This window comes from Trachurus japonicus, chromosome 23 (assembly GCF_045865225.1).
Source record: "Trachurus japonicus isolate A0001 chromosome 23, Traja_1.0".
Classification (NCBI taxonomy): Eukaryota; Metazoa; Chordata; class Actinopteri; order Carangiformes; family Carangidae; genus Trachurus; species Trachurus japonicus.
In genome coordinates, this window is record NC_140929.1 from 24640959 (window position 1) to 24660374 (window position 19416).

At 41.8% G+C, this 19416-nt stretch overlaps 2 protein-coding genes across 9 annotated transcripts in view; one reads left to right on the forward strand and one right to left on the reverse strand.

Annotated features, from left to right (window-relative positions):
• The window catches only part of irag2 (inositol 1,4,5-triphosphate receptor associated 2), a 31018-nt gene extending 21004 nt beyond the window's left edge, over positions 1–10014 (reverse strand). For 3 of the 7 annotated variants that reach the window (XM_085768784.1, XM_085768781.1, XM_085768778.1), the window contains exons 1-16: positions 9798–9934; positions 8313–9076; positions 6555–6665; positions 5272–5452; positions 4432–4490; positions 4236–4311; positions 3935–4093; positions 3716–3833; positions 2970–3020; positions 2721–2798; positions 2554–2610; positions 2371–2430; positions 1768–1832; positions 1508–1601; positions 774–920; positions 70–171 (exon numbers count right to left, since the gene is read on the reverse strand). In XM_085768784.1, the coding sequence (XP_085624910.1) occupies positions 70–171; positions 774–920; positions 1508–1601; positions 1768–1832; positions 2371–2430; positions 2554–2610; positions 2721–2798; positions 2970–3020; positions 3716–3833; positions 3935–4093; positions 4236–4311; positions 4432–4490; positions 5272–5452; positions 6555–6665; positions 8313–9021 (2067 nt within the window). In that variant the 5' untranslated portion in view covers positions 9022–9076; positions 9798–9934. Of the gene's footprint in view, positions 1–69; positions 172–773; positions 921–1507; positions 1602–1767; positions 1833–2370; positions 2431–2553; positions 2611–2720; positions 2799–2969; positions 3021–3715; positions 3834–3934; positions 4094–4235; positions 4312–4431; positions 4491–5271; positions 5453–6554; positions 6666–8312; positions 9077–9797 lie in introns of all 7 variants that reach the window. The other 4 variants (XM_085768783.1, XM_085768779.1, XM_085768780.1 and 1 more) reach the window with 4 other exon arrangements.
• Positions 10015–10319: 305 nt separating this feature from the next.
• bcat1 (branched chain amino-acid transaminase 1, cytosolic) lies at positions 10320–19204 on the forward strand. 2 transcript variants are annotated; one of them, XM_085768792.1, is made up of 11 exons: positions 10320–10444; positions 11025–11081; positions 13285–13482; positions 13831–13941; positions 14031–14150; positions 14237–14394; positions 14668–14810; positions 15039–15124; positions 15349–15489; positions 16207–16281; positions 18833–19204. In XM_085768792.1, the coding sequence occupies exons 2-11, from the start codon at positions 11052–11054 to the stop codon at positions 18869–18871; spliced, it is 1101 nt and encodes a 366-aa protein (XP_085624918.1). In that variant the 5' UTR covers positions 10320–10444; positions 11025–11051; the 3' UTR covers positions 18872–19204. The 2 variants fall into 2 exon arrangements, with proteins under 2 accessions (XP_085624918.1, XP_085624919.1); XM_085768793.1 differs by having other exon boundaries at positions 10403–10544.
• Positions 19205–19416: the final 212 nt, after the last annotated feature.

Consider the following 19416-nt stretch of genomic DNA (forward strand, 5'->3'; position numbering starts at 1 on the left):
GGTCTGCAGTGTCTACACTATTAATCTGCAACTTTGCCTGCAATTAGAAACACGGTGTGAGCATCTGACCTGAAGACCGATGTCTGTGTTGCCCTCTGTGCGTGTGAAGTCATCCAACAAGCCTCTAACTGTAGATAAGACAGAGTCCGTTTCGTCCTTGAAATCCCTTTTCTGAGAGACATAAAGAAGATTCAGAAAGGCAAGACATTTGTATGTCTTGTATGCATAAACTTACTGTTTTAAATATACTTTGATAATCTATAACTGCACATGTAGCTGCTGCCTAAACAATTACACCAACACATGACTAACTATATGTTTAATTGGTATGGGAAAGATCATCCTGATGAACAGAAGGGATTGACAGAAAGTCTAAGTCAAGTCTCTAGTGAAAGATAAAAATCAGTGATGTCTCAACAGTTCTACATTGTGGTTCGAGCTAAGTGTTATGCTGCCTTATTTAGCTTGTAGCAGGCTGTAGCTGAACTTACAGAAAGGAAGTGAGAACATTTAACTGCTTATGCAAACAGGTAGTATTGACTATTCAAGCTAAACTTTTAAAATTATAGTTGCAGTTCCTCTGTATAACAAAATGATTTTAACAAATAGTAAATTTGATGTAATGCTGGTTTTGTGTTGATTAGTTAGAGCGTGACATTTAAATTTCAAATACACAACTCGAAACACTTCACACAATTAAACAATGAGACTCTTTCAAATGCCAGTTGTCCACCAGTCACCACACACACGCACACTTCATCACACTTGGTTACCAGTTTGTTTAACATGCTCTTGAACTCCTGGGCCATGTGTTCAGGATTGGGTCCCTGCAGCATCAGCAGAACCTCCCTGTCCAGCGTCTCGTCCAGTGGAGAAGCAAAGCTCATGGTAGTGGACAAATGTTCGGCTCCATTGGGAGCCTGTGGCACAGCAACAAAATTTATATGAATGAGCAGAAGATGCTTCAAGCAAAGTTATACCATTAGTGTAAAGACAGACTGAACAAGTATGTAGCATGTGGTTATCAACATATAATGTTCAGACAGTGCTTTGTATTGTGTTTAAAAAATGTGGGAAGCCTCGCAGCTTGTGGAGGAAAACTCTTCACAGATTAATCACCTGCCTGTGGGCATAAAAATTCTCAGAACAGCAGTTGGGATCAAGGGCACTACAAAACAAGATTACATAACACAACAACTACTAGCTGTCTACTGAAGTGCTTGTTCGGTGTGAATATGGTGTTTCTGTGCAGCCAATATTCATGTTCTAATGTGCTGCAGTTTGGCTGCTAGAAGACTCGCCACGGCCATAAATTCTCTGTCGGGAAAAAATGCAAACAAAGGACTATAGAATATGTACAGAAAATTTTGAATAAATGTCAGCATATATGACAAGGAGGGACAAAAGAGTAGATGAGTAAGAGATGTGTGATAAGAGCAAAGAGGAGAGAGAGGAAAAGGAAAGTTGAGCACATGGGAAAAATCACCCAGAGTGAGGGACTGCTGACCTCCAGTGGCGACTGTGCCAGAGCCAGTTCAGTCTGTAGGGATCCTGAGGTGCTCTGGTTCAACCTGTAGGCCACTGACAGGGACAGGCCAGCCCTGTGAGAGACAGAGGGAATAATCACGATCAAACATGACATTCATTATCACTGAAGTTTCATTATACACACAAAGTTTGGAGCTTGGTTACTATTTCAAATGTGGTCAATATCTACTTCCTTAGTGGATATCCATCTACACCTGGGTCATTCTTGCTCATACTAACCCAGCCAGGTCTGGATAGATCATCTGCATCTGGCTCTCCAGCTTGTTCTTATCCGCTCTCAGCAGCTAGAAGGAACAACAGAGAAGCCAACCATCTCACACCATATTTACAAGTCAGCTTGTAGCTAACTCTAGCAAAGCAGTGAGCTACAAGTCTTGTGTGTGTGTGTGTGTGTGTGTGTGTGTGTGTGTGTGTGTGTGTGTGTGTGTGTGTGTGTGTGTGTGTGTGTGTGTGTGTGTGTGTGTGTGTGTGTGTGTGTGTGTGTGTGTGTGGAAGGACAGCAGGTGATTTCATTCCCACAGATTGTCTTCACAACCAAACCAACACATGCTGATAATTGAGTCAACACACTGGATACAGCAGAGAACTGTCTGTGCAGTAAAAAAAAAAAAAACTCATCTTAGAAAAAATTACTCAAATTGGAATTTTCTGCTGTGTGGTTGCAGTAGACCCAGTGGCAGATTAAATGGCTGTATGGGTATGAAGAAGTCAAGAGATAAGGAAGATATGAAAAAAGTAAAAGAATATTTCTGAAAAGTTATTAGGGGCTGTTGATGCATAGAAGCTGAAATGAGGATTTGACGTGAAGTTCAACACACTGACCTCTGTGATGGAGGAGTATTCCTCCACCGCCGCCTTCAGCTCATCTATCTGTCTCTTTTTCTGTAGAAGGAAGGGAAGGACGTTCAAGCTATTTTATGTAACACGTGATGAAAAGCTGCCACAAAACAGCAAAGGCTTTCCAGTGACAGTAAAATGGATAATAACACCGCATACGGCACTGACCTCAAGTATCACCGCTTCCTTTTCACTAACGACGGCATCGAATGAGTGAATTTGCACCTGAGGCCAAGGAAAAGGCAGTTGCATAACGATGACGTACCGGAAGCACAATGAGCACCAATCCAGGACAAAATGTAAAAATGATTTTGCACAGAAACTAAAAAAGGTACCTGAAGGTCAGCGTTAATGTCACACAGCTCTGCTATTCTCCTCTGAAGCTCGTCCATCTCCATGGTGACCTTGAAGTTCTGAGGAGGCAACAGAGGGGAGTAAGGACACCCATTCACATCCTTTCATGAACAAACTTGCAACAATATGCTATCTATGAATAGGTGAGTGCTTTTGATGCCCTGTGAAGTCAGGCCATTGATTTCACTGTCAACTGTTTTGACAACGGTAATCCTTTCACAGTCAAGTACCTCTTCCTGAAGAGAGGCGATCTTGGCGATGAGACTCTGGTTCTCCCGCTCCTAAAAAGAAGAAAATAATTCAATGGTGGCTATGGAAACACAACAATTCTCAGCCCTTGACTTGTTCACTTAAAATATTATATTACATTGCATTGTATGTTGTTGAATATGAGGTATTTCATGAAAAATTTAAACACAATCTGAGACGTGGGCTGCGGCTGAGATAGTGGGGCCTCATTCAAAGCTTGCACATTTTTCTGAAGGTGCCAGACATTGTCCAAGTTGAACATCATGTTACATGCACAAACAGCTTTATCCACTCTGTTTGTTCTGTTGCAAACACTATGTGGAAATATACACAGCTGAAACACAAGTCAAAGCCTGTCAATAAATTCAAATGAATTTCAAACCCACAAAAACTTGTTTTACAGGAGCTTGTGATTGTGCCACAATGTGATACACAAGAAAAATCTATCCTTCAATCTTAAGAAACAGTGCAAGTTAACGCAGCAGAGCTTTCAAAAGATTATGCTGCAGAATAAGAGTTTTTATTTTAGGCCAAATGGATCGATAACAACTGATGCTAGTATGACTTGACTTGTTTTCTATGCTACAGTATATTTCGACTACACTTGTCTACTCTGCACACAAAGAATAAAGCCCACGTAACAAAGCAACAGACACGTGTTGTCCCTCAGCATGTGAGCAGAAAGCACTTTCAGAGATCCTCTTTGTGCTGCCTGACTTTGACTAACCACATGTTTGCTGTGTGCGGAGGCGCGAGCTCTGCCTTCCTCCGTACAGCTCAGAGTAGCCTTCATCTCCTCCACCTCCTCCTTCAGCATCTTCTCCTTCTGGGCCAGCTGCTGGTTACTGAGCGAGAGGACAAACATGGATGGAAGTAAGCAAACCACATGGTGCTGCAGTAAATCTGTGCAGTCTATGTGCGGTGCAGGTATTCAAGTGCTTCTTACACCCTGGCCTGGTTGTGTAAATCCTCATTCTCCTCTGCCAGCTTCTGGTTGCTCTCCTCCATGCCCTCCACCACTTGCTTCAGCTTCCTCACCTCCTCCTGGAGCTTCTGATTACTCATCTGGAGGTCAGCCACACAATACACCAGCTCTGACGTTTCACTGAGAAGGGAAAAACACATATAGACAAGGTGCAATTTAGCTGAATATAACAAGGTTATGTGTGGGTGGTAATATACACAAACACAGGCACAGTATGGCCCATTTATAAAAGACAGCATCACTATTTAATACATTTACTTACAATTCTGCTCTGGAGGACTCCCCTCCGAAGGCCTCCAAGCTTCCCGAGGTCATATTGAGCAGCATGGACCTCTTGGCTAAAACATGCAAAACACATTATGTGTCAGTGGTGGGAAGAAAAATTAGAAAATTAGATGCGTGTATACAACACATGAAAATGAAACTCAAACATGTGAGCTGTCACACAGTGCACTCACCAGACAGGCTGTCTCTGAGTTTGACTGAGTCTTGAGTGATGTCATCCGTTGGCACCTCCCTGAAATACAACACAAAATAAAACATGCGTTACCCATGTACTGTATGTATTTAGCCTTTTTTTCTCTTTCTATTATTATTATTATTATTATTATTACTACTACTACTACTACTACTACTACTACTACTATTTTTCTACTATCATTTTTCCTGATTATTACCTTGTTTCTTATCTCGTTCTGTCTGAAAACATGATTGTATTGTTCCTTACTTGTCAATAAAGATATAAAAAAAATAAAAAATAAAATATTATATTATGGTCTTTCACCTGAACCCGATGTTACTGTTGGACTCTTCTACTGTGTTTATAATGTAGTGCTGAATTGCTGAGCACTCCTGCACTGCTGCAAAGACAACTCTTCGGTTCATATACCTTACTCAGTCGTATACTGACTTACACTTATGTGTGGGAAGCCACGTTGGTCTATTCAGCAACAAGATGCCTCATCACCAAAAGGTGTAGCTTTTACTTTCAATTTTAACCACAGAATGTGTGACGGCGACGTCTCAGAAACAGGGCCAGAGGTGTTAAATGCACATCAAATACATACCAACAGACAAAGACGCACTGTTAAAGGGAGATATCTAGAGTTGGAACTATGAGGAAAAACATTTATCACTAGTAATCTCTCATCTGATGCAGAACCCACCCACACAGCCCTATCTACCAGTAGCTGTTCTCCAAACAGAAAGCAGAGGGCCAGAAAAAAGATGCCATACACCCTCTCCTTTTTTACACCATGTTGGACACTCTGTTAACTTCAAATCTGTAGTTCTTTTACCCGTTGTTGCGGCGGTCATCAATCCACTCTTTCATGACGGCGTGGTAGGTGTCCAGGTCGATGGAGACATCTTTGTGCTCTGGATCCAGCATGTTGCAAAGCTCCTCCAGCCCACTGTCTTCTGAGCTGCGACTCGTGGTGTGCCGCAGGTAGTCCACAATGTGAGACACATACACTTTACCTGGAAGATGCATGAATCACAGACATATGACATGAGACATATAGATTATTTACCCTGTCACAACATAAGCGGTTATTTCATGATGATGACTTTGAAGTAATTAACTCTTTGTCTCTCCTGCAATTTCAGTTGATTTTCTTCATTTGAACCTCGAGACTATTCTGATACATCGTGACTTCAAATGTGGGTTATAGGCACTGGCAGGAAAAAGTAGTAACCATAGTGACAGTAAGAATCAGTTAACTTTTTAGTAGTTAGTTTCACAGATTTCAGTGCTGACCTCACTGTGTTATTTTTTCCACACAGTATCAGAACACTATTCTAAAAAGGTGACTCTTTTGTTCAGAAACAAAATGGACTGACATAAACATAAGGTTTTACATTACGTATCTATTCAGAACAAAGTGTCTAGTAGTAGTTGTAGAAGCGATAGTATAGCAGTGCATCTAATATTTTCACATTTACTTAAAACATTTAACAAAACCAATCATTGCCGAAGCCCATTTATCTAAGAAGTCACTTAACTATGTTCATTTTTTAATTTGAAATAACATCCGTAGAAAAAAACAACAACAACAAAGAACCAAAGCGCAAAAACCTGTATCCATCACCAGAAGAGCACAAAAAATGGAAGATAATAGAATTTAGGATGGAATTAAATCCAAGGGTCAAAATTCAGGAATGATAAAAATAAATAAATAAATAAATAAAATACTTCCTGAAAATCAGGCAAAAATCCCATACCTCTGCTGCAAAGGGTGCTTCACTCCAGAAGAACATCAAAAATGTTAGATGAGATAACAAGTCCCTGCACATCATTTGAGAAAGCTTGTGGATCTTGTGCAAGAGGAAGACTCAGACAACACGGATACTGTGTGACTGCTGGAAGCTGAGAGGATTACGTCGGCCATCCACACAGAAACACACTGCCACAGTATACTCAATAATAAATAGTAATTCATCATAAGACTGCTGTGTACAACTTGCTGGAAGACTCTGCTGCTGCCTGACCTAAGCATTGTATGCGTGCACGAGTGAGTGAGTGTGTGTGTGTGTGTGTGTGTGTGTGTGTGTGTGTGTGTGTGTGTGTGTGTGTGTATACCTCGACGCTGGGTATCACAAGCATGGAAGATGGTATCGAGCAGATTCTCCTCACAGATGAGGCTGATCTCTGCCATATTCTCCTTCCTGTTCTCAGTGGCCATTGAGCTCCCTGAAACATGAATATGCAACACACACACACACACACACACACACACAAACAGACTGTACTAAGTTGTGTTGCAAAGCGAGCACATGATACATTTTCCTTCAGGCACAGTACTGCTAAGTTACATAAGGCACGCCAGTTTGAAGCAACAAATATTTTTGTTTTTGATCATTTTGTCACTCACAGTCATAGCAATAAAACAATAGAATCACAATAAAAACATTCTCTTTAAATTGCAGACTGAGTCTTAATAAAAGCTAAAACTTTAAAAAATATTTGAAATGGTAAAAAAGGTAAATATTGACCCACTGAGCCCCTTTCCACCGCTGTTCTAATTTTTTTCCCCACACTGGATAAAGCCACATCCTAACTTTGCGACATGGCAATTATAAATATGCAAGAACAAAACTGATATTATGTACAATTAAACTGATTTTTAACAGGAAACAGTCTCCACAACAGGGAAGAATAAACTTTTATGCACATATCAGTGCTGAAGATAAAATATGAATATGAATGAATGAATGCCTTTCATGCCACAGACTTATGACGCCTTCAGGAAAAGGTTTGTTTTGTATGGTTACTAATCCAGTGATGTCATAAATTATCTGCATTCTTCATATTCATGTTATTGCATTTTTGCAGTTACTGACAGTCCCCATTTTGATCATTCTTATCAAATTTACATGACAAAACAAAACAAACAAGAAAAATAAAATTCCAGTCTTCACCCTAAAATTGATGCACCGGCACCCAGTGCCAAATTACACAGCACACTAACCTGAGGCTCAGACCAAATAATCAATTTGATCACGAAATAAAATCATAAACCAAGATCCACTGAGAGTGTTTTCTATCTTAAAACTTCATCTTACTCTCTTAATAAGTTGATGTGATCTGCTCAAAAAACACAACACCGATCTGCAGAAGAGTGCCATGAGTTGTAGCTGAAAGGGATAGTTCAACATTTTGGCAAATTGGCCCATTGTCATAAACCCTATAGTCATAGTAGTAGGTTCATTACCTTTAATTGTTGGTGTAAGCCATTTTTAGAACGGTGGAGCAGAGCCGCGAGCTGCTCAGAGCTACGCTACAGAGGCTAATGGGATTTCTTGGTTTCCCTCATCAAACTCATCAAGTACGGAACGTTACAAGACAGAGTTGTTTTCGAGGTAAATGCAGAGACCGCTTGCCGAAAAAACTGCCCTCGACAGGAACGCACATCAGCAGTTTTGCATGAATTTACCTTGAAAACAACTCTGTCTGGTAACGTTCTGTTATTATCTCATAGCATGGTTAATGTGCAGGTCACAACTTGTCCACCAGAGCGTTTTGGAGTTGTTGGATTGCATATTTGATGAGGGAAACCAAGAAATCCCATGAGCCTCCTTAGTGTAGCTCTGAGCAGCGCGCGGCTCGGTTCCGCCATTCTAAAAATGGCTTACACCAACAATTAAAAGTAACAAACCTACTGCTATGACTATAGTGATTATGGCAATGGGCCATTTTGCCAAAATGTTGAACTATCCCTTTAAAGCTAGAAGACAGTGAGTGGACCTTGAGTTAAGTTTTGCCAATCGATCCTTTTTGTGTTTGCTGCTGCAACAACCACCTACACATCCCAGCTGGGCAGCAGGTGCTCGTGCCTACCTCCATCTCCCATAGACAGTCTTTTCACCACCAGAGCTGGGTAGGGCAGCTCACACTCCGTTGAGTTTGTCATTTCTCCAGCGCAGAAGTTGAGGTTGTAGGAGAGGGTGCTGTGGCCCGGGGTGAAGGTGCGGGACAGGGGCGGGCTCCTGCTCGGCCTCTCGCTCTCAGGCTGCACCGACTGAGGTCCTTGTGTGAATGTAAAGTAGGGGGAGTCTTTGGACTGGCCTGTGGGTGTTGAACAATACCTCTGCCATGTCTTAACTTGTCTTAAATCACTCCCATCTGCACCCCTCCTCTCCCCCAGAGTGCTGGTGATGGTGTATGTGATGTTAGTTGCCGTAGCGGGGGTGGAAGGGGTGGACAGAGGGACAGAGGGTCCCAGCCTGCAACTTTGGGAGGCTGCAGAGCTCGGCATCCCCATCCCTCTCCCTCTCCCTCTCCCCTTCCCCTTCTCCCTCTCCTTCTCCTTCACCTTGTCCTTCACCCTTTCCCCCTCGCCTCTGTTGAGGGCCCCTTTCTTCAGGATGGCTTCTAGGTTGTGCCTGAGCCCACACTGCGGGCTGTCGTAGCTGCTCGAGGAAAGCTTGGGAATCTGGAAAGGTGAATTTGGCTCTCGGTCACCGCGCCACTGAATGGTCTGCAATTTGCGGCAAATGCTGTCCACAGGGTTGTGCCGACGATTTGGCTGGGGTGTGTAATAGTCCATGCTGCTGATGGCAGGGCTGTAGTGCTGGCTTCCTGGCTAGAGGAGAGGCTGAAGTCTGGGGAGAGATAAGCAGAGACCATTCAGACCAACAAAAGAGCACAGAGATACTTTACCATTGTTATCCTACTGATGGATGACCAACAGTGCATCCTGTCTGTTGTCCCGGGTTGTAGGAACAGAGTGAACGGATAAAGCTGCAGCCTCTAGTGTGTACAAAACAATAAACACCAATACAGAGGTATATGAAAAATTATTATGGGATAGAGAAAAAAAACACCTAATCAATCACCTCCAAGATTAGGTAGATGTCAGGGACAAAGGTTACTGCTAAAAGCTCTAATACAAGCAGGAAATAAAGGAGTAAAGAAGATGATATCAAGCTTTAATCTGTTTAACAACACAAAGTTCAATAAACGACTAAAATTGTGATCAGAGAGTCAATAGAAATGATTGTAAATGCAAACTAAGATTTACATATTGGCTGTTAAGTGTGGAAACATTGAATAACTCAAAGCACAATGCACTTACACCCCCAGGTGTGCAAATGAGCTGATTAATTAAATTCAACACGGATACTAAACAATGTCATCCCTTTCAATTACAGTTACAACTCCTCTCAGCTGAAGTAACAGGTTGAAATTCGATATGATAATTGATTTCATTACAGAGAATCTGCAGACTTAGAAAAAAATGTACAACCTGTCGGGCTACGACAAACACCGCAGGAAAACTGTATTATTCATCAGCGAGTCCATACCGACAAGGCTGAAAAAGACTCACCTTGTGTGTTACACCCTGAAAGAGCCTCTGTCTCCTGGCTGGGTGTGTAATATCTATCTGCTACAGAATGTTTGTCTAACTGACTCCAGGCGCAAACAGGGGAGCACGCGCACAGGTGGTTAGAAATCCGGGGTGCTCGCGCCAGAGAGAGTTAAAACCTCCGCGGTTGTGCACTATGGTACAAAAAAAAATGAGGCAGCACCCCCGCCCTGTGGCTCGACGGCGACACAACAGCACCCAACTAAACAACATGGGACAGCACAACGTTACACTACTACTGTGGTGAGTTTATCGGTGTTCAGTCTGATAAATAAAACAAATTGACTGCACTGACGAGCGTCGACCGCCGCCACGCGGACAGAGAAAACACCGCAGTGCTCGTCCACCAAACAAAGTAGGCCCTACATTTGAATAAAAATAATCTAGAACACACTTAACAAATAAATAATGAAGTCCCCGTTGAGTCCGGGGTCAACTGCGCTTCTGACGCACTAATTTGGATATTTGTTACAGCACAACAAAGGGACTGGTTTTAACCTGAGTGAGCAGTAAGCGGTTTAGCAGGGACAATTTGAAGAGGTGCACAGCCGGTTTCATTTTCATCACAGCCACCTTTGGGTCAGCCGCCTCTCCTGCTCTGAAGGTAACTCATCCTGCAACAGGCCGGTAGACTATACTCTAGGTGTACGTATGTTGGGGATAAATATTGGTGACGCAGGCAGTGCTTTAATCTGGCAGCAAGTGTAAGTACACAATATTAATAACCTATAGCCTACTAAAGCTGTCAATACTGATATCATCGCACACACTTTGCTTTAATTCAGTGTCACCATATGCCAGTAATTGAAGTACTATACATATAATAATATGGCTCATCATATGATGTGACATAACTGCAAGAATTGATAATGTGTTCATGTTCATTAAAAATATTTATACAGACACCCACTGCCTCAGAGGGGAAAAAAATCTGAGGGAAATCAATGGGATAAATTCACATTATGTTTGGAGAAGGTATTATACAAATTGGTAATGTGAAGTTAGTGGAGGACTCTTATGTTCATTGTTATCTTGGACAAAAGCTGGTTCTCCTACTGTACATATTTCCTTGTAATCGTTCATCCTGTAGCTTACAGCAAATCAGCTGACCGGTCACACCTTTTTCATGCAGTCCTACTGTGTTGTGTAGAAGAACTAAGAGCTTGTTTTTCTTGTCTTTACAGGAAAGCAGCTCCCTGTCTACCACTTAAATGGCTGACAGCACCATCCCAAGCTTTAAGGTAATGAAGCAAGTTGTTTCAATGTGTTGTTGCTGTTTGGTTTGAATGGATGGTAAAAACCACTCTAATAGATTTTGGTAAATGCCACTGCCTTAATGCCATTTTGATTTAAAAGCACCCACCCTCATCTTGATGATTCCTTGGCTCTCTGATGCTCAAAAATCCCCCATGCTGCTCCACATACAAGATGCTCCAGCACTGCTTCTTGTCCTCATGCTGCACCGAGCACCACTGAAAGGCCCCCCCGAGAGCTGCTAGTCCATCACCTGTGCTCTTGTCCGGGCACCAAACACATGAACAGTAAATCCAGCAGAAATCCCAGCGCTGCTGTCAACCTGGGCAAGTCTTTTCTGGGGGCTAATGATTTAGCCCTCACCTGCCATTGCAACAGAGTAATATTCACAGTGTCACCATTTTGAAGGGGGGAGGACACAGTGTCCACTCTGGTACTCGTCCTCCTCTTCCTCCTGGTGCAGCCTGCTCAACAGAATCCACTTTCCCAGCTCACGCTAAGTCGCTGGAGCTTTGCTTGTTTTCTGACCCTGGACGCCTGAGCAGTAGACAGCAGGCTCAGGTAGAGATTAAGCTGGACATGTACAAACACAAACACTCACAAGGATGAGTGTTGGCTTTGGTCTGGAGATATGTGCCATCATTCGCCACCATTGAAAAAGTTAATTACTGTTTTCATCTAGCGGGCAATCGCATTACACTCACAGCACCCTGGGGCCTGTGCTGACAGACACACTAACAACGCAAAGATACTAGCAGTGCTTGTTTTCAAAGACCTGTACTCCCGCTAACTTCCTTTGCTGTTCTCTTACACACCAGAAGATGGTTGGCTGTGCAACCAAGCTCGTATTTATAGCCACTTAATCCTGACCAAACATTGGCTGGACTGTGTGTGAACTCAGGGATGCAGGTAACTGTGGAGAGGGATTACAGCCCATTCCGAGTGCTACTGACAACTAGGCGTACTGTGCTATTGTGCTATCATGGGAGACAGGGCTGTGTGAAGATGGTGTAGGAGTGGATATTCTTATGGCTATTGGCAGAAAAATATATCGGAGAAGGTTTAGCTGCTAAACAGGAAAATAAGAATTAAAGTCACAATTGTTTGTGTCTTGAAAAGATAATTGGAGACAAAGTGAACAGGTAAAAAAACAGAAGAAAAAGCAGAACTTTCACACAGTGCTGTGTTGTGGTTGTCTGCCACTTCCCAATACTGTAATCTGGGATTATAGTGCAAGCAACCTTCTGCAAGAAGAGAGGGGATAAAGGGTCAGTCTAATCCCAGCCAATTGGAAGTTAGTGAATGGTGGGCCACATAACATCACATAGCTGAGTTTTACAGCACAGCAGGAACGGACAGCACTCCCAACTGTCTCGCTCCTCACAGCTCTCGAATAATATGACACATCTCTCTAAGCCTGCTGTTGCTGCAGCTCTGTAAAAGTAGCATGGGGACGCAGCGGAGTTGGAGACTGGATGAATATGATTCAAGTGCTAATATGGGGCCACCCTATTCAGCATCGAGTCATGACATTTGATATGAGATAATTGAGAAAGACAGTGTGAATGCAGTTATAAACATTTTTTTTCATCCATCTAAAAGTGTTCAGTCCAGCTAGTTCTGGGTCCACCTCTTGGTCATTTCCCAGTTGGACAGGCCTGGAGAATTTCTGAAGGAGGGAGGATTCCTAATCAGATGCCTGAACTACCTAAAAAAAGAGGAGTGAGTTAGTTTATACAAAGTGTTCTACCCACCCTAAACATAAAAGAACACTTTGTATAAATAAGGAGTCACTCTGTTTTTTTTCCCCAATACCAAAGAAACAAACCGGAAGATGCAATTTATGAAAATAAGGAAGTGTTCACTCATGCTGTCCACAGTACGGACACTGTTTTTGATTTTGAGTGGTGTCATCTGTAGAGATCCTGACTGTGTTCCTGCATAACATGAAACAGATATTGTTATGGATTATTCTTTAAGAAGCAGGACAAAGGTTATTCCGTTCCCTCAGCTTTGATTGAATGAAGACAGCATGAATATAATCTGTCTTTAACTTGAAAGACGTTAGGCAGACATACTGAATGTGAACTGTGAAATTCAGTCTTCAGTGAGTGATAATACAGACTGGATTTTTGCACAAAATGTTCACATTCATTTCAACACAACACTGTTTTCCTCTTTTTTAACCAGGCAGCCGACCTAGTCATCCAGCTGTCCTCCACTCCAAAGGCCCAACCTGACGTGGTTTACTCCTTCGGGACTGTCTTTACTGACCACATGCTGACTATAGAGTGGAGTGAGACTGAGGGCTGGCAGGCTCCGCTCATCAAGCCATTTGGGAACCTGTCTCTCCACCCAGCCTGTTCATCACTACACTATGGCATACAGGTGTGGTCGCCAGGATGTGTCAAATGTCTGAAATTTGACTTAGCAGATCTACTTACCCAACATACAGTACAACTGAAATTATGTTTCAATCAAGCTCTGGCAAATCAGGAAAACCATGTGCTTGGTGTTTTACTTGCCTGCTATTTCCAGTGTTTGAGGCCCAAAGTATGTTTACATTTGAGGACTTATATAACACTTATGATACAACTTTTAAATTAATCAATTACTATGTGTTTCTCCACCAGAATATTATTCTTAATAATAATAATAGTATTGTTGACAGAATAAAATGGGTTTTTTTAAACTTTTATTTTACAAATTAAGCCTGTGATGATGTATTCTCACCAGCTGTTTGAAGGCTTGAAGGCGTACCGTGGGGACGACAACCGGCTGCGCCTCTTCAGACCGATGCTCAACATGAACCGCATGGCCAAGTCTGCTAAAAGAGCTTGTCTACCTGTAAGATTAATGAAATGGATGAATGAAGGTGGACTGATGAAAGGATAGGTGGCACTAAAGAATAAATCATATTTCTCTGTCTCTCTCAGGCTTTTGATCAGGCAGAGTTGCTGGAGTGCATCAGACGACTGGTAGAGATTGACCAGGACTGGGTCCCTAACTCAGACTCTGCTAGTCTGTACTTAAGACCAACATTTATCAGCACTGAGGTGAGGGGGGTTAATGAATTTCTGTAATCATTAATTTCTTTAATTACAGTGAATGGAATCTGAAATATACATCTCTCTCCTGGTAGCCCTCTCTGGGTGTGAAGAAGCCGGCCAGTGCCTTGCTCTATGTGATCTTATGTCAAGTAGGCTCTTACTTCAGCGAGGCCGAGGCCCTCTCTCTGTGGGCCGATCCAAAGTACACTCGGGCCTGGAAAGGAGGAACAGGAGACTGCAAGATGGGAGGGTGGGTTTGATGTTTTGATATATTATAGTCAGCCAGTGGGCATATCTGGAAACCTTAAAGGTTTCATTTGATTTATTATAAAAAATAACTAAGTTGTACTATCTTTTTCTGAAATGAAATGAGTGAATTTAGATCCATTCAGCCCTAATATAAGCACTGAATATCCTTGTTTTCTTACACTTATCTAATCTAACATCACTATTGTAGTTGCATGCAGTGCTGTAGATACTAAGCTAATGAAGTGATTCCAACTTTTGCTGTGGACATCTGCAGGAACTATGGATGTGCTCTGTTTGCCCAGTATGAGGCACAGGATTATGGATGCCCACAGGTGTTGTGGCTGTATGGAGAAGATCACCAGATCACAGAGGCAGGAACCATGAACATCTTCCTGCACTGGATTAATGAGGATGGGGGTGAGTCCTCATCAATACCACAGCCCTGTTTGGTCAGTCACAGTCAGTATATGTACTGTGAGTGGTTTAAGGGGATGTGTAGTTGTGTTCAGACATCAGCTGTGGAACTCTTTAAATATTTCTACTGACCTCTACTGGCAGAATTGTTTCATTACAGCTGCAGGACTTTTTTATTAATTGCTGCCTGAAACGGTGGTATATTTCTTGATTATTTTTTGTGGTCTTCAGAGGAGGAGCTTGCAACTCCACCTCTGGATGGCATCATCCTCCCAGGAATAACCCGACAGAGCATCCTGGAGCTGACAAGGCAAAGGGTGAGAAAGACACACACACACACACACACACACACAGTCAGACATCAGCATGAATTCTTCTTCCACCTGACTTGTCATTAGTTGTCATGTGCCTTTCCTTCTCATGTTCAGGATTTAGTAACACAGTCTTTATATTAATATTAATTATAAAGCTCTAAGATTAGCATAACTGGATACATTTCCTTACATTCTTTTTGAGTCTCTCTGCTCTTCACTTCTCTCAGGGTGAGTTTAAAGTGGCAGAGCGATACCTGACCATGAGCCAGCTGAGCTGTGCTCTGAAGGAGCAGCGGGTCAAAGAGATGTTCGGCTCTGGCACCGCCTGCATGATCTGCCCCATAGGGCACATTATTTACCAGGGAGAGGTAAGACCAACACATGTGTCTCTCTGTTCATTAATTGATTACACAATTATAGCAGCAAGTTGAGAGCAGCAGGGTTTATAACTCCTCATCATGAATCTATTTTCCCACTACTGCCTCTGCATTTTGTAGTAAATGGTGTTTTTAAGCTTCCAAACAATGGTTGGATTTTTCTGTCACTTACTGTGTCATCACAATAATAATCACTAATAAAAAAGACTATTTAATTATCCTGGAGCTATTTGCTTCAATCAAATTAATGAGTGAGTTTTGTTGTTTGACTCTGTTTCCAATCTTTATGCTAAGATAGGATAAACAGCTGCTTCCTGTGTATTGAACAAACAGAATTGTCAATTGAAAAAATAAGAAGATCTATGTCTACCGTATGATAACATAAAGGAAATTCAACTTTGTGAATTCCATTATGTTAGTCACTGTACACTGTGCAGGAAAATTATCTGTCTTCATTAGATATTTTTTTCATATTAAAAGCACATAGATGTATGTAGAAAGTAATTACATGTAATTTATTTCAAAACTACGAGGTTAAGAATGTGATGAATGATGTTCATTGTCTCATGTGACCACATGGGCAGTTTTCATCTTTGGAAGGTCATCAGAAGCCAATGGCTGCTGGTTTTTTTTTTTTTTTTAGATTTTTTAAATTAGATTCACAGATCCAATTACATTATTATTAAAACTGTGTTTTGTGTGTTTTAGACCTTGCACATGCCCTGTCAGGATAAAAACTCACAGTTGACTTCACAAATAGCAAAGGAACTCACGGATATACAGGTTGGTGGATGCACACACACATACACGCAACCCACAGAAGATCCCCCTAGCTCACTAACAGCTGGTTGAACAGCTGTGTTCTTTACACCACTGTCACCCTCAGGACTTTGTTTTCATTTAGTAACGGGTTACTTTAAATGAAGCCTTCAGTGATGTGATTGTAGGTGAGGAAACAGCAGCTTAGGAAATAACAGGTGGCTGTAGTTGCAGCAGCAGTGACAACACAGTAGCACATGTATATTTTGTCACATGTCAGCCTCCTAAATGCACACATTCGTACCAACCATCCATAAGTGGCTTCATAGAAAAGGACAAATAGTGTTAACTAAACAAACACAAATCCTCCCTCCAAATATTAATTTATATTGCATCTCTATAAATGCATTACAGTATTGTTTGTGTTTATTTTGCAACTCAGCGAGATGGAATTATCCTTTTTCTTTTTCTGTTTACAAACCCCATCGGTCCTTATTTATTTCACACCCACTACATGCATTATGTTGCCTGCAAGTACATAATAGTGAAATATCTTATTAGATAATGAGTAATGATTTGGTACTATGGCCTACAAACACACCACCTCTACAGTCTACACAGCACTGCAGGTTTAAACACGCTCATAAAGTTCCTTGCTGAAGGCTTGATTTGTGTTAATGAGTGTTGTATATATCGCTGACTGTCTGTTATTGTGCTGTGTAATGAGTCAGTTATTAGTATTCTCTCTTTTTCTCTCTGGTAACTTCCTATGGTTGAGATCATGGTCAAGCTAAGATGGTTCTTGGTCTAAATCTTCATCTTAAAAAAATACAGGTGCCTTTGTAAAGATTAGGGTTTTTTTCACAGCTGCTTTCCTCACCAGAGGGAGTTGCGCATGTTTAACAGATAACCTGCAAGTCCTGTGCATTGTATGAAAATAATAATGAAAGAAAAATAATCTAATCTAAAGCAAACAGTCTCAGCTTCAAAATCTGGTCCTGGCACAGAGAAGCAGGGTGAAGCTAGAGAACACAGGACATCAATTAGAAAGCAACACAAGAACCAAACTAATATACTGTAGGTTGTGTGACTCCACAACAACACAAGACACCCTCGAGTTACAGTATACAGTATGTCCCCCAAACTTCAAATGAGTGAAATGAAAGGAAGGAGGAAATCATAAGGCTGTAACTGACGTGGACACACTGCTGAGTTTGTAGCCTTATATACTGTATATATATACAGAAACAGAAAGTAGCTTGATATTTAATTCATTTTCTGACCTGTGCTCCATGGAACATAGACACCTCAGTGAAGTTCATGTTTTTCTGTTGTTTATCGAAAAACTAAGTGGATTTCTTCTTATTTCTGTGAGTCATCTTTGACAACCTCTAGGTGTCAATCTTCTTCTCTCGTTTCCATGTGCTGGTCTCTGACTACTCTTAAAGATATTCTTGACTGGGGAGGTATAACAACACTTTCAGATATGAGTTAGACAGAAGTTTCTGCACTCCTAAACGTCCTCCAAACACTTATCTCTTTAACTGTGACCTTTGCCCTTTCCTTTGCTTTGTCTTTCCCTTCTCCTCTTGATGATTAGCATATCTGCTCCCTCCATCAATCAGGCCTTGTATGCATGCGTGATGTGTGTTATGAATTTGTTGACCACATCTTTATATGCGATAACATCTCCCCTGGTCGACAGTGCTTCAGAGGAGAGAGAGGGGAAGAGGCAGACAGTTGTCAGCCTAATGGCGAAGCGTGGAGAGTTGGAGATAGGGGCAAGACAAACTCCTGGATTCTCTCATTAAGCTTGCTGTAATTGCACAAACCCAATTATTGCCTCAGCCTTTTGTGATCTTCAAAGCTAAGATGCTGCAAATGAAGCCTGGAACAAGTGGGAGAGGAGGAGGAGGAGGAAGAAGATTTAGGCGAGGGGGGGAATGGGCGGCAGCAAAGCTTAATGAACAATAAAATCGACAAAACGCTGGAAAACACAGCGCTCCTTCCGCAGTGCTGTTAAATCTGTTGACATTTCATTTGGAGGGAAGCAGCTCAGTGTTATCCCCCCACACACACTCGTCCTCCCGCCCCTCTTGAAGACAACATTGTGCAACAAACAAACGAGTGGTCTGAGGCAGCAGATGAAAGATGGGTTTACTAAGTCGCCCTGCTGTTCCTCTTTCAAGTTAATTAGAAATCACATTCTTTTGTTTCCCCTTCGCAGGCGTTTATTTACTTTCTCACTTCGACCATTAGAACAAATTTGCAACATGAGACACAAATAATTGGATTTGTCTCCGCGGCTGTCATGGATTGGGGAACATTTTGTTTTGATTTTTATTATAGTGCCTTTTCTCTGTTGTGTTGTGTTGTGTTGTGTTCTGTTAGTGGCTGAGTTTGCAGATTTGCTTACGGATATTTGATCTCATTTTTTGATTTGTGTTTTGCTCGCAATTACACAGTAGCGGCGAGAGAAGTTTAGTGCTTAGCGGCTCAGAGATTTTTTTCACCGCTCGGGCCCCAGAGGACCAAAGACTGTCATAACCTTTTCATGACCTTCGTTCTCTTACAGTACGGCCGCACACCCAGTGACTGGACTTTCCTGGTGTAGCAGTGACGATGAAGGAGCCTGGCGTACACACACATACGCACAGAAAGATGGATTGTTAAGCAACAACCAAGAACATGTACTGCAAATGTACAGTCATAAGGAAAAAATGTATGTGCAATATTTTGAGCGCAGCTGCAACACGCTTAGAAACCAAAATGTCTGAGCCGTGAGTATGTCACACAACGTAATTAATGACAAACACAACTGTCCAAAGTAATTAACAAAAGAGGGGTAACGTCTCATGCAATACTGCACAATAACTTGCACTGTTTCTTGCCTCCTTTTCCAACCAACACCAGGAAACAGCTGTAGCTTTGATACAACATGAAAAGAAGCACTTGCAATACCAGAGTTACATAAATTTCATAAAACTTGTGTCAGAGTTACAAACCAGCTGTAAAGGGATTTAACTCTGTGAGTTTGGTATGAAAAGATACATTGAAAAATCATAGTTTCACAAAGTTGAAGTTGAAGTTGAAGTTGAAAAGGTGCTAAGAAACAGTTTCATCAAGCATTTGAAAAGGGAAAATGTTCCTTTACAGTGT